We start from the raw sequence: 16,325 nt of genomic DNA on the forward strand, positions 1-16,325 counted from the left end.
ATTAACACAGAGTAAGACCAAGGCCTAGGCTAAACCAGACTTCAGAATTAGGGCCATTGGATTTAATTCTGTCTTGTAATTATCTAAGGATATGGAATGCACGATAGACTAGTGGATTTACCTGGATGAGTTGTGCTGCTGGATGTCGTCTCCGAGCAAAGTGCTTCTGGCGTTGTTGCTGCTGGACTTGCAGAGCAAAACCGGAACCAAGAATACCCTACAGATCATGAAACAGAGAAAATTGTTTATGTGTTGTTCACACCTAGCAAACATTTGTGGGCGTGTCGTGGACTAGTGGTTCTGACTCTTGCCTTTCAAACAGAGGGTCGTGAGTTCGAATCCTAGCCATGGCGTGTTTTCCTTCAGCAAAAAAAATGCATCCACACTGCGCTGCACTCGACCCAGGTGAGGTGAATGGGTACCCGGCAGGATTAATTCCTTGAATGCTTGAGCGCCTAGGCAACCCAGTTAAAGCCGGGGGAATAATAGCAGGGCCTGCTGGGAGAACAGTTTTCGGAGCTGAAGTGTCTACCCTGGGTAAATATACCGCTATTATTATTTATTATTATTACATTTCAGTAAAATCATGACTAAGACTAACATGACTGTGATACCGTAAGGTCAACAGCAGTTGGAATTGAACAACTGGAAAGCTAGTGCGACATAGACTAAAATCTTTAATTTTGGTTATTCCTTGGTAACGAATCCAACATGAAATTTTTAATAGCCGATTCAAGATCAGAAGGTAATTGAGTTGTAACAGCAAATGGCTACCCCGTTAAAAGTTTCTACATACTTACCGCAGGCAGAGCGAAAAAGGAAATTCCAATGATTGCAAAGACCGCAGCGGCTAGCTTCCCTGACCAGGAGTTTGGTGTTTTATCCCCATATCCCACTGTTGTCAAGGTTACCTGCATTGAATATACAAAGGTACTTTTTCTGTGAGACATTGTCATGTATTTCTGCTACTTTTGTTCAAACAATATTGTAGTTTGTAGTTGTCATTGAACTGAACATAAATTTATTAGTGCTCTTTCCAACTTGCAATGGCTATTTTGGACATTTTATTAAAGCCCTGATGAGAATTTCCCATTTCAAAACAGCTTTTCAATATCAGTTGAATTAGGCTTTACATATCCATTCTGTCTTAGCATTCCATAATCACTCTTATACTTGTGGCATATATTATACATGTACTTATATTAAAATGGTCATACAGATAATTTTTCATCCTCTTAATCACTCAATAAGATATACTTGATGGATTAACAATAACAATTCTCTAGGAAATAAACAAATGAGGACCAACAAGGGATAATTGAGGTACTCACCAGACCATACCACATGGCATCGGGTAGAGTCTTATAATCATCATCGGGACTACCATGCTCCAATGTAAACACTAAGAAAGACACTGAAATTAGGGCCAGGAAACCAATATACCATGTTGTCAGCAACTCCTGTGAATATGATGAAAAAAATAACAGTACCATGATTTGTTCTTTAGGCAAGGAACATCCAAGAGATTAAAAGGGGTAACAGGCAAATAAAGAGAGAAATTGGAACTGAAGGTCAACTCAATATCACTGTATTTATTCTAAAGCCATGTAAACCACACAGTGCATCCCATAAATTTGAAACGAAGAATTATTGCTATTTCACCAAAAGTTAATCACAACGGGTCAGGCGTTTCATAAAGCTGTTCTTAAATGCTTGAATTTACAAATGACTGGAACATGTCACATGCTATGTCAGCCGCATAGGCATACATCATTTACCACAAGAAATGGTCAACAGCTTTAATATGAAATAACTATCTAGAATAATAATAAACCTTTTCCTAAGTTCACCCCCCATTTTTCTTTTGCTTCCCCTAACAAACTGCTCAAGCCATGATAAATTGAGAGCATTACAATTTTTCATTTGAACAAGGAAACAGAGAAATTATCACAGGAAGGTCCCAAGAGGTGTCTGTTTTACATGCATGTACTTTATGGAATTGTTCAATCATGATAGAGGCATGACACATACTTGAAAAGCTTAGAAAGATATCCCTCTCCAATTTGATGACACGTACATACACTATGCTTGCTTTGTGCGGGAGTGAATAGACAAGACAGGGTACCAAAAATTAATTTGGTAGGCAGAATCTGAATTTCAAAGGGAAAAATCACATCTTATGAAGATCATTTTTACTATGAGATGTGCCTGATAGAAATGTGGCCTTGCCCTCCCCCCCCCAAAAAAAAAATCAAATTTCTTTAGAAATGCTATTTCAAACTAAAAAATCGAGAAAGTCAAACCTGTCTGTGTGCCCAGACAACAGAGCCTAGAAGTTTCCAGGTGTTGCCGCGCCGGTCAACCCGAACCATTCGCAGGATCTGAATAAAGCGAAGACCACGGAATGCTGGCTCGAGGAAGCGACCATTGCGGCTGCCTATCACAATGATTAGGACTGAAGCTATGACTACAACAATATCTGTGAGAGAAAAAAAAATTATTATAAATTTATGCTTTGATAATAAATAGATGGGTAAAACACTTTCATTTCATTCTTATTCATTATTAATTCATATTTAATCTCTTAGCAAAAGTAAGAGATATAATAAAAATATAAAAAATATAGAGAATACCACTGACCATCAATGGTCTTAATGACAGAGATAGTCAAATGATAACTTCCAATTAAAAGCTTCTCCCGGATTGGTTGGTGGCTTATATAATTTCATGCAAAGCTAGCAATACCAAAAATTAAAGAGTTCCAAATGAATATTAAGGCTCATCATGCAACTACATGATTCAGCTAAAATTGATAATTAAAATATTGGAGGAAAAATTTTATATGTATTTATTTGTCAGATTGTATATGAGTAACTTTAAATCTTAAAATTAGGTTACATAATTAGACAACGTTCTCACTACCTTCCTAAAACTAGTTTAGTGGAAACAGTTTAGCACATCTGTTCTTCCCGTGATCTTCGCACATTTTGAGCACGCTACTCTAAAAAGTGTGTAGAATAATGCCTACGATGCTGTTTCGAATTTCGTGCAAAACATGTCACCCCACTGAGAGCGTTCCCATAGCAACAAGATTGCTTTACGTGAGTTGATTTTGAAAACCACTTTCGGGTGATCATTTATGTGAATGCTAACAAAGCGATCTTTCAAACTGGTTTCCTAAAGCGGTTTCCAGTAGACTAGTTTTTTAGAAGGTATAATGAGAACGAGGTCTTAGAATCACAGCAGCCCAGCATCAAGAACAAACAATATGTGATGGAGTGGTTCTAAAGGGGCTTTCACAACTGCTCGTACGATCGTTTGCGATCATCTGGTCACAATATATGTTGCACATAATCGCAACGGTTGTAAGCAGTCGCACCACCAGTTGTGAAAGGGGCTTAAAGCATGTATGTACAGTATGCAGAAAAAAAAACAGGTAGAGAATGAGTTTGAGCATTTTTAACATGGTGAAAATTCAATCCTCCAGTGAAAAAGTCTCCATGTTTATTCGGCCAGAGTAAACTTTGTGTGAATTGTTTTTGTTATACATCTTCCGTCTGAAACGTCGTACAATTCTCCTAGGAGATATAGCGAATTCAACAAAGACACGTGGATGAAATACAAGAAATCCTCCTTGCTTGAAAACAAGAAGATATAATGACTTCGTAAGGACTCCAGAGGGAGTCCTCTCGCCGGGCAAAGGATCAATCCTAGCCCCATTACTTGGTTTCTTGATGGCATAGTTGCCATGGAAACCCTCATCTGAAAACCCGCATACCTGGATTTCCACTCTGGGGACGCTAATCCCTCATTTCCACAAATGGGGACCCATCATCACTGCCACTGATATCTTATCCTAACAATTTGCCGACTCTCAAAGCCATACAAAAAGACTACTATCCTGTCTGAATCTTAACCCTTTTACCTCCATGGGAACACACACTTGTTGAACCCACCCTCTTTAGATTTCCCAAATAGATCATGATACGAGCCACGTTGAATTATACATCTTTTATCTCTCTAAAAAGCAAACTTATTTTTAAACGCTCTTTTACCTTTCAAAAAGAACAAAATCATATTTCAAGAATGACAAAAACAGGAGTAGGACTTGAAAGAAAAATTCAAAAAGTGGATTTAAAAGACATTGATCACGCACATCATATTCGTTTTGATGGGCGGTATATGCATATAAGATACCCACAGTAGGTATTTGTCAAGAGATAATGCAAGAATTTATATCTTTTATAAATAATGCATTTTCACTCAAATTTGCTGTAGCACTTTTGTGAATATACTTTCCTGAATGTATAATTTACATCAGATCCAAATATGATCATCAAACAGACGAGTCTCATACCTAAAATCAGGTTCCTCTTTATTTCATGTGGTTCGCTTAAATAAGACCTCTAACAAAACATTTATTCATGTTATCAAGTGGAATGCCTCTGGCAGTCTCGCCTGCATTATGCGATTCAATATAGCAGCAGTACTGACTTTGAAAACAGCTATTGAATAATAAATCACAAAAGAAAACACTCATATAATAATATAATAAGTACTATGTCCATTGACCCAACATGACCTTTGACCATGATCATGTGACCCAAGATGTCTGCAAAACATACTTGATAACCCTTATGTCTATGTTTCATGAACTACATGTGTACATGTAGACCTATAAACTTTCTATTAGTTATGATGCCAATTCAACAAAATACCCCCAACAGTGCCAAAGTTCATTGACCTTAAATGACCTTTGATCTTGGTCATGTGACCTGAAACACGCACAGGATATTCAGGAATACATGGTTACTCTTATGTTTAGTTATGATGACAATACCACAAATACCCCCAACATTATCAAAGTTTGTTGAACCTAAGTGACATTTGACCATGATCATGTGACCCAAGATGTGTGCAAAACATACTTGATAACCCATATGTCTATGTTTCATGAACTACATGTACATAGTACATGTAGATCCATTAACCTTCTAAGTTATGATGCCCATTCAACAAATACCCCCACAATGCCAAAGTTCATTGACCCTAAATGACCTTTGACCTTGGTCATGTGATCTGAAACTCTTCACAGGAAATTCAGGGATACTTAATTGCTCTTAATGAACTAGATCCATAAAATTTCAAAGTTATGATGACAATTCCACACATACCCCCAACATGGTCAAAGTTTGTTGACCCTAAGTGACCTTTGACCTTAGTCATGTGACCTGAAACTCAGGCAGAATGTTCAGTAATACTTAATTACCCTTATGTCAAAGTTTCATGAAATAGGTTCATATACTTTCTAAGTTATGATGACATTTCAAAAACTTAATCGATTTCAATGTTCACAACGCCACCGCTGTCGGAAAAGCCGCGCCTATACTCTCGCTCTGCTCTCCATGTGAGACCAAAAAAATTGAATTTTGAAACAGAAAAGCTTTTTTGATGTGCCCTCAAGAAAGATGACCCATAAATGAAGTTGAAACTTTATTACCCCCAAAATGAATACAAAGACAATTTTATTGATATACAAACAAGAAAATAATATCTTTGGTAAAAGGGGACCAGAAAAGGACAATTGGGCACAACAACGGGGGAATAAAGTGTTGTATGCAAAAACTATTTCCACTTTTGCTTTGTTTATCAAATGAATAAAAATGGAAGAATATTGGATGAATCTGTAACAAACGCAACAAACACTCTGCTTTCTCGAGAGACAATATAACTAAGATTTGAATCTATGATACATATCCCTAGTTATGCCATGGGAATGAGATTTTTTCCCACCTTCTGATGCAGCTTGGTTTTCATATTGAGAACCTTACCATAGGGAAAATAATTATAAAGAGGATTCGAGTTTCTTCAAAGAGTGTAATTGCATCCGCTCCGGGAATCCTGCAACTATTTTCACAACAGATTTGTGAGAATAAACGATAAGATGGCTGCCAAAAGCTTGTAGCACGGCGGCTCACTCCGAAACCTTGCCCATAGGCCCTATATCTCCTAATCACATTTAGGAGACTTGGATCCGATTAGGGCATCGTTGTAATGTCGTTACGGGTAAAAGGATCAGCAGTGTGATAGCAAAATAGCCAAGGGAGCCTCGTGGAAGTAGCTTGGAGTTTTGTCTCGTATCTGATGGGTGACAAATAAAAACCCTTCTCAACTCTTGGTGTGGAACTTAACCCAAGATTTCAGACCTAATCACCTACGCTTCAAATAAGGCAGAAGGATTAAGTGTGAAAAAGCCTTTGGTAAAGTAATGAGGCATTCAACCTGTGGACGACAGGCCGCCAATGATTGCTTCTTCCGCTAAATGCAGACAGGGAAATTAGCCAGCATCCAAGATTCAAAGTGGACTAGATGGGCAATGATTTCATCCAAAACACTCCAGACACTACTATTGCAATAAAAATACTACTGCAACTACTACTTCTACTACTACTACTAGCACTAATACTACAACTAGTACTACTACTACTACTACTTCTACTACTGCTACTGCTGCTACTACTGTTACTACTACTACTACTGCTGCTACTACTGTTACTACTACTACTACTACTACTACTACTACTACTAATATGACTACTACTACTGCTGCTGCTGCTGCTGCTGCTGCTACTACTACTACTACTACTGCTGCTGCTACTGCTACTACTGATACTGCTACTGCTACCGCTACTGCTACTGCTACTACTGATACTGCTACTGCTGCTGCTGCTGCTGCTGCTGCTACTGCTACTGCTACTGCTACTACTACTACTACTACTACTACTACTGATACTGCTACTGCTACTGCTACTGCTACTGCTACTGCTACTGCTACTGCTACTACTACTACTACTACTACTATTACTACTACTACTACTACTACTGCTACTACTTCTACTACTACTACTACTACTAATATGACTACTACTACTACTACTACTACTACTACAAACACTAGCACTCATTTTGTTACGCCTCTTCATATCCAATCAAACATGGATCAGCCTACTTCGACAGCATTTTGCATAATTGGCCAAGCAAAAGAATCCCATTTATCAAATATAAGATTACATATTGTTGTATAATTATACATTGATTAGTAGCACAATCATAGACAGATTTTGACATTTTGGCGTTCAACGTGGTGTGCCTGGACACATCATATGTGCAATAAAAATCAGAAGTTTGTATACCAATAATCAAGAATATACAAAATTGGAGTGCTGCATGAGTTCAGATTTGGAGAGCTTTATACAGACCAATTTAGTTTGGATGCTGTTTTTATGGTAATTTTTAACTGGGGGCTTAAAATATACATAACGAAAGATAATATATGCACTGACATAGCACCTGGCTCATTGCATAACCAATTGAAACTGCTTTTATTCTACTTTGGAAGCCTCCCAATTATGGCCGCTATTAAGTTGCAGTGATATGAAATTGGAGTCATCTATACGTGCTAGGGATAATTATATCCAATGAAGGGTCTCATGATAAACCCTAAGCTCCTTTCACACTCGCACATCTTTATCGCTCTTAATCCCTTTCTCATTGAGACATCAACCAATCACTAACTTCTGAAGGTTTCCATAGCGAAGAAAAAAGTGTAGGAGCACCCAAAGGGTGGTCCTTTTCAGGACCAACATTTGCCCAAGAAAGATGCATGGTGTATCGTGAAACCTACTACACTAACCAATCACTACTTACCGAGTATACAAAGGGGTCTCCTGATAAACCTGAGCCTTCCATAATGACCTTGGTAGCGACTGCGGCATCCCGCAGACCAGATACGAAGCGTACATTCTGTGCTCAGGATCAGGACAGCAATTATTTCCTGCAAGAAAAAACAAAATCAAGAACAAAAAGGAGGCATTACAAAGATGCTGGCAATGTTATAAACTTTCAAAAAGCCTATAGAGGGAAACAATGATGCAAAACTCGTCGAAAGCCTAAGCGTGCAGGAAAACTATCCATGATAACTCCATCTGATAATAGCATACTATACAAGACAAAATGGATCATTTGAGATTCCACAACAGGCCCGAGTAAGAACTCATGGAAGCATCATGGTCTAGTGGTTCTGACTCTCTCTTCTTTCAAAGAGAGGGTCATGGGTTTGAATACCAGCCATGGCATGGTTTTCCTTCAGCAAGAATTTTTTTCACATGGTGCTGCACTCCACCCAGGCAAGGTGAATGGCTACCCTGGTGGATGATATTCCTTAAATGCACTGTGCGCTGCTGATGAAGTGGTGGCTTGAACCTAAGCTGGGGTGATACTAGTTGTGCTTTGTCTCCTCTACCAAAAAGTGCTAGATAAATCCAGGTATTATCATTAGTATTATTATTAAAATCATTATTATTGTTATAATTATTATATTTTTTTATTTTCAATATTATCATTATTATCATCATCATCATCATCACCATCATCATCACCATCATCATCATCATCACCATCATCATCACCATCATCAACATCATCATCATCATCAACATCATCATCATCACATCACCACAATCATCATCATCACCATCATCATCATCAATATTATTATTACCAATATAAGTGGTAAGGAGTATTATTCATGGATCTTGACTTACCAGTATAAAAACTATATGGTTGCAGGTGATTTGTAGAGTAGGGTTATCAACGGTGGCAACTATGCTCACACCAAGGCACGTAAACAGTAACAGAAATCTGCAGAAAAGAAACCAACAAAATATATCAAATTATTCTCTTTTTTTCTATTAATAAAGTGTGTCATATAGGGGAGATGATGAACCTGTTAACAGAGCAAGGGATGTGATATAGATGTCATAAGAGGAAAGGGAAGACCAAAGGTAGATGTTAGACTTGGTGAAGAAGGAAAGCAAGGAAGTTGGTCTGAATGAGGATGATAAGACAGAAAGAAGTGAAAGGAGGGAATGCCATTATGGCACACGAGTCAGTAATCCTTTGGTAAGAGGGAAAATGCTGACTGAAATAAATGGTGATGATGATCAAGATGTTGAAAAAATGAATATTTCACAGAAAATAAAAATTGTGATGCCTACATTTAAGACATAACTGAATAGAAAATCTTTTCAGTGTGAGGGTCTGAAATGTACTTTTAATAACTTGCAGTTTGTTGATCATTAAGCCTTTTGAATAATCAGAAAAATATCTTGTTTTGCAAAATATTTCATAACTTTCACTATTAATTCCATATCATTCAATTGTCTTTTTCCTCCCATGTATATATATTTTTTCCATCGGGATACAATATTCAACAGTAATTTTGAGTCATGCATCAAGAAAATAAAAAAAAGATGTCATGTAAATCAACTCAACAAAATGTCACATTCGGTACAAAAAGGGTAATACCAGTAATTGTCTCAACTGCCACTTTGCAAAACAAAAGGATGTATTCAAATGTTAAATCCTTTTGAGACTGGGCCTACCTGTATGTGGGGTGGTGTGTATGGAAAATGCATGCTATTATTATTATTCTCCAACATCAATAACCTTTATAATCTCTCTGTCTTTTATGTCAAAGAATCCTTTGAATGTTTATCACCATAGCAACGGCTTTATATCATGCAAGAGGTGCACAGAACAGGTAATCTCAAATCGTCCTTGACATTTGATCAGAAATATCATTGCACATACGAGAATCAGAAATCCAAATTTCCACACAAAATGCCGCTCATGAAAATCAGGAACAAAAAATTCATGAAAGCGTGCTGATTGTCTGGATTTTGCTTGGTTTCTCTGAGGTTTAGCCACAGGTATGGATGGCGTCATAATGGCTGCCGCATACGAGCCTAAATACCCGTATAATGGCTGAATGGTTCACATTACATCTGCCGATAATTGGGTTGGAGGCTCACAATAATTCACAATTGAGTATTATGAATGTAAGATAGACCCAAGTCCATGAAAATTCATTTCTAGTTAATCAAGAAAAATATAATGATTCTTGGATATGTTGAATGAGGATTCTGGTCAGTTTTTCATTCCTTTTGGGCACTTTTGTGTGAAATTTGGGGATATGAATTACACGCAAGATGGACTCAGGTATAAGCAACAACATCCCATGTTTAACTCAATTTGGCGAAGAGATGGACTTGGGATGTTCTTGCATTCATATAGTCATTTCTTTGAATGCAGATATTTGACACTGCATCACTTGTGTGCAGGGATTCTAAAACATTTCTTTGGTAGATGGAGAATTGTTCAATTCTGCCCTGTGGATATCTTCTACCGTGGTGATCTAACCAGAAGGGTGATTTATGAAACAAACAGTCTGTGGTCTTCACTGACAAATTTGCTCTCAAGGGGTATTGCAAAAAATATTTGCAATCAAATGAAAATTTTGTAGCAAATAAACAAGTGATAGATCAATCTTAACTGAAGCAAATAACTTCATACTTGTTGAAGGGAAAAGCAGACCATCAATCAATCACAAAATTGCAATGAAATACATGATTTTGTGACGTACAATTGAGTTGCGATGCAAGTTTTGTGCAACACGTTATTAGCCAATTTGATGCAAAGATTTTAGTAGCTTATAACAGATGACCATTGAAAATCAATAACTAATTCTATGTGATGAAAGGTTTCTCAATCTACTAGAGTCGGTCGGCTTATCTTGGAAAGTGGGAAAAAGGGGGAAAGAAATTTCTACTCATTTGGCATAGTGAGTGCTTCTACACTGTTAATTGACGCCAACTGTGAACAGAACGCTGTATACTACACATCAGGAGCAGGTGGAATCATAGATTGGTTTCTAGCATTCTTGGTGCCTTGGTGTTCCTAAATACAACCTCCAGTAATTACACTTGACATGCCTATAAACGCCAACCTCCCCTCTACATCAATACTCTAACACGTCGAGAGAGATAAATACATCGAAGAGGCATCAAATTAAGAAGTGTACAAATTTTATGAGTTTGACGAGTTTACACTCGGAAGTACATGCTGGTGTCAATGTGCGTAGCTAAAAAGTACCTTTACATACATTCGGGGCAGTGGTCAAATTATGGCCATTAATAGCTGGAGAAGGGTGAGGGAGGGGTGGAGGTCAACTCTGTGATCCTAATGATTATGAGCAGGAGAAAATTGAATGTTGTGCTCCTACCGAAAATTCCTAGTTTTAATCACAAAAACAAAGAGTTTCAAATAGTAAACTTTTTTTCATATAAAAAATATGCAACCCACAACTTACAAAGATATAAGTGCTACCCTTGGTCTCGCTTAAATCTTTGTGAAACATCGCCCAAAGGGACTGAAGCAACGATTTTTACTAAAAACTTTACTGAGCCAGTCATACCCATACATTTGGGTATATATACTACTGGTTGTCAGTGGAAACTCAATGGCAAAGTGCTGCAGTAAATTGGAACATCTAACTAAGATATGAACATAGTACAGTCATGAATATGTGCTCCATGTCCCTCATTTATAATTTGCAAGATCACTGTAGGCTGAATTATTCTACGATTTCTTTAGTGGCATCTCATTATTTACTACCATTGTATGATTTCTTTTGTTTGGCGTCATAGAGGACAGAAGATAAAGCCATACAGAGGCCCTACACAGATTGTACAATGTCCATGTCCTGTTCTGCTTGTATGATAACCCGGCACTGGATGTGTGCTACAAAATACCAAGCCCAGATTGTGCCGATCGTACAATACTAAAAAATCAAATAGTCCAAATAATAATTTTCCTCAGAAAAAAATAAGACCGATCTAGAGATGCCCAAAGACATTGAATAATGTCCGATAAAATCTTCCAACTCGTGCCACACAGGGTATTAAGAAAATGCACACACTTTGACTGATTAGGTTTCCATGATAACAAGCTGAAGAAGGAAACAACTATGTAAAACAAAATGCTAAGTGGAACCTGACAATTTGTTTTCGATTTGACTTTTTTTGCCCGTAACCCAATGCCATCTCTCAGGGGTTAATATGTGAGGGTGATCTGCAGCTGCCGTTAGAGGTCCCATAGGTCACAGAGGATGGGGGGATTTATAAAGTCTTTCTCCTCTTCAGGACCCCTCATACCAGTGCTCTTTGATTCTATCCTAGTAAAAGAATATTGAGTGCAGCAGTTTTGTGTCAGAAAACCAAAATGACAAGATTAATAATGAATGGAATAATCTGAGAGAGCTAATACAAACTTAAAACTCATTTGACAATTTAGAATATCACAGCAGCCAGGAGCTCTTGCAGACCAATAGTAAAAAAAACTATATAATTATTTTAATTCACATTTTTTTGGGGTCATTGTTATCATCATTATTATTACTATTTATTATTATTATTATTTTTATTATTATTAGTAGTAGTAGTAATAGTAGTAGTAGCAGCAGCAGTAGTAGTAGTAGTTTTTTTTATCAACTATTGTATGTGTATTGTATATATCAATCATTTTTGTAAATTGTATGCAATTCAGCCGTAAGGCTGCTATGTGCAATGTTTTTTATACCGAAATAAATAAATAAATAAATAAAAGAAGTAGTAGTAGTAGCAGTAGTAGTAGAAGTAGCAGTAGTAGTAGTAGTAATAGTAGTAGAAGTAGTAGTAGTAGTGGTAGTAGTAGTAGTAGAAGTAGTAGTAGTAGTAGTAGTAGAAGTAGTAGAAGAAGTAGTAGTAGTGGTAGTGGTAGTGGTAGTAGTAGTAGTAGTAGTAGTAGTAGTAGTAGTAGTAGTAGTAGTAGTAGTAGTAGTAGTAGTAGTAGTAGTGGTAGTAGCAGTAGTAGTAGTAGTAGTATTAGTAGTAGTAGTAGTAGTAAAATCATCATCATCACCAGCAGCATCGTTATCATTAACGCTATAATTATTACTAATCTTGAGCCTATTTCCTTCTTGTATGCAATCTTTTTTAAGTGAAAAAAAAACAGTCATCACAATGCATTATACAATGAAACAAAAATAATGGACCTTTGTGGAAAGCTCTATAGTTACTATCTCGCTCTCATTATTCAGCTTCATGGAAGTTATGCGTTGAGCAAAATTGTTGATTGGTCATAAATTTGGGAGGACACAGGAAAGGGATAAGGGTAAGAATGCTGAGGGCAACCAGACAGACTGTAAAACATAAATCAATAAGATAAGAGACAGGACCTTCCAGTCTTTAAGGTATCAAACAAAATATGAGCAAAAATATGAGTCAGTGAGCCGGAGGGAGTTCTCCCTGATGTGAAACTGATTTCAATTTACATATGTCATTGTTTTTTTAATATCAATCAATAAGATAGGAGACAGGACCCAATAGTCACTAAGGAAAAACACAAAAAATGTTCAAAAGAATGAGTCAGTGAACTGGAGGAAGGGAAGCTTTAAAGGTGAAGTTCACCCCAATGTAAAATTTATTTCAATTTACATACCAGATTGTGTTTTTCCACTTATACATGGATAAATCTAATTTGTTATTGCTTTTGTAAACTGTATTTTGACACATTGTTAAAGTTTAAAAATGTGACCAAAGCAAAAATGAAATTTTCCATGAAAATCCTTACTATTTACTTCTCTCAAAAGTTTGTACCAATTCTCAGATAGGAAAAAAAACTGAACACTCAGAATACAGCAAAGAATCTAAAAGGAGGGATGTATATAGGCAAAACATGCAAATGGCAATATCTATTTGAAAAGATGATGGGAATAATAATTTTTCTTACCGAGTAATACCATATAGCATATAATAGATGGGAGGTATGTACATGTGCTTCTTGCACATACACCATTTCAAAGGTCTCTGAAACTTCCTTTTCTGTGACATCGTTGAAAACACCATACTCATATTGGTAAGCTTTCATCACAGACTTTAGATCAAAGTTGTGATTATTCAGGCATGATGAATATCTCTTCTTTACAAAGCATGCTTTAATTTTCAACTGGAAAATAATCTTTGCTATATGTTATGGCCATACAAAGCCTGATTTCTCAATCTTTAATTTCCCCTATTTTACAGTTGTATCTTCTTATACATACTTTAAATGAAAGAGAGGAAAAGAAAGAGAGAGAGAGAGACAGACAGAAAGAGAATGAGAGATAAGGAACATATTCAGAATCTGAATGCAAAACAAAAACAAAGTAGAAATCAATTACTATCAATTTCAGGCTGCAGAAAGCTAGAACATAACCTTTGAAACAATGAGCTCTGCTTACATCTGAAAAACAATTGTTTACATTCCGCACATAATAAATTCAAGAGGGGATACAAATAAGCATCAACCCTGAGCAAGGAAATGGACACCCCATCCAGGCAATATAAAGTCTTTCCTTTCCTTGATGATGTGCTGACCACTGCAACCACAACCCTTCTCTAAACCGATGCATGGACAGGCCTGGAGAAACTTTAGAAAACCTCAGGCTCCTGCAACCTGTTTAAAGACCCATTCAGATCTAGCAATTTTTCCACAAGACTATAACGCGTCAACGCTGATCTATCGACAAAGAGGAGCATTTCATAGAGTTCTTAACGCTTTACACAGATGAATTAGTTTTGTTTGTAGCCAATAAAACAGTAGAAAGCTCTTGCCTACTGCCCACCCACTTGGCCAACACTTGGCAAAATGTATCCCTTCCCTTCAAATTTGTTTTAAATTCCATTATCAATTTCATAATTTTTATTGCTGGTCTCTTATACTGCTTGCCTGGGTTATTTTCAACTTGTGCAAAAATCAACTTTTATGACTTCACACGAAAATGATACATGAAAAATTTTCAGAGAATTATGTGCCTCTTCATCAATGAAATCCAGATACACCAATGCAATAATCAGATGCAATGATTTCTCAGTAAAGTTTTAAAGCAGTTAATTGTCTGTGACATAGGTTGGAGAAAGTCACTAACGGACCCATCAAAGACACCCTAGATTACAAGTCAAGTTGATCTTGATGTGAACGGAGCAGACGAGTTAGAAAAGACCAATGTGGCACTAATAGCAACCACAAACTCACAGTTACATCAATGCAGCAGATGTTTTTACATCATTTCTCACACCCTCTATCAGACCCAAAGGAGCTTATTGAAACTGACCCCGGTTCTTTGGTTACATGTTAGAAAAGTATACTTGACTTTCATGAAGGTTTCACTCGGTTCATTCCTTGATTTACAAACAAAACAATGTCCTATTGCTTTATTATGATATCAATGTACATGCAGTATATGCATTCCTTTCTTGCTGTTGCCAGCAAAAAATAAAACAAGGCAAAAGCGATTTTGTGTCTCGCCCACTTATGAAAATAACCAGAAATATCGTGATTTGTGAGGGCACGCAACAGAATTGTATCGAAACTTCATTGTGAAATGACTGGGATGGTATAACACTTGTCATAAGAGCCTTGCACATAAACTTTAATGTTGACCTGAAAATGACCTATGACCTAACCATGTGACCTCGGACTGCAGCGTATCATGCAGGTCCCCAAAGTCCATCTACCATCCAAGTTTGGTTGAAAAGTGACTTACGGTTGCGGAGTTAGGTGTCATAAGAGAGTCTTGCATGTAAACTTTAACTTTGACTTGCATGTAAACTTTAACGTTGACCTGAAAATGACCTTTGACCTTACCATGTGACCTCCGACTGCAGCATAACATGCAGGTCCCCCAAGTCCATCTACCATCCAAGTTTGGTTGAAAAGCGACTTACGGTTGTGGAGTTATGTGTCATTAGGTTTGTGACGGACGACATTTGGATCCCTAAGTCTCGCCTTCACCTCTGGTGGGCGAGACAAAAATACCAACCTGAAGTCAAAATACCAGTCAAGCTTTACATCAGTGCTCTCTCAACATAAAAGTTGCGACCAATACATTGAATGTTCAATTATAAAGTATAAGTTTATGGCTAACAAAGTTAAAATAAATGGGAAACATTCAGCAATATCTCTATGTTGCACTCCCTGTCCTTATTTTGTTGAGCTCAATTTAGCTTCCAAATTGAATCTTAAGGATTTCAAAAAATTGATCGAATGACCCAATCATCAAGGATAGCTATGGTTAATAGCAAAAACCAAAGCTATAAAAAATACAATGAATGATAGCACTTTTCAATGCAGAAGAGTAAGGAATGGGAATGCACAGAGTCTTTCCAAAATCCGCAGGCAGAAAATCTCCAACACTACCCATAGAAGACAAACAGAAACCGACACCACTCTGACGGATGTCGTGGATGTGATCCTACAGAAAGCTTTAAAATGATATACAAAGCTTGTAAATGTAAGCAGGAAATCTTCAAGGAGAGAAAAATAAAAACGTTTCCCAAATCCACTGACTTAAGGGGCCAATTCAAAGAAAGAGAAAGATGATGAATTCAGTAGAATGTCCATCTTGC

At 37.1% G+C, this 16,325-nt stretch overlaps 1 protein-coding gene across 1 annotated transcript in view; it reads right to left on the bottom strand.

Moving 5' to 3' along the window:
- The window catches only part of LOC129265842 (potassium voltage-gated channel subfamily KQT member 1-like), a 48,414-nt gene that overhangs the window by 11,035 nt on the left and 21,054 nt on the right, over positions 1–16,325 (bottom strand). Inside the window, exons 3-8 of the mRNA XM_064100492.1 lie at positions 8,604–8,700; positions 7,708–7,834; positions 2,304–2,479; positions 1,332–1,460; positions 801–911; positions 122–217 (exon numbers count right to left, since the gene is read on the bottom strand). Coding sequence (XP_063956562.1) covers positions 122–217; positions 801–911; positions 1,332–1,460; positions 2,304–2,479; positions 7,708–7,834; positions 8,604–8,700 — 736 coding nt within the window. The remainder of the gene's footprint in view (positions 1–121; positions 218–800; positions 912–1,331; positions 1,461–2,303; positions 2,480–7,707; positions 7,835–8,603; positions 8,701–16,325) is intronic.

This window comes from Lytechinus pictus, chromosome 1 (assembly GCF_037042905.1).
Source record: "Lytechinus pictus isolate F3 Inbred chromosome 1, Lp3.0, whole genome shotgun sequence".
NCBI lineage: Eukaryota > Metazoa > Echinodermata > Echinoidea > Temnopleuroida > Toxopneustidae > Lytechinus > Lytechinus pictus.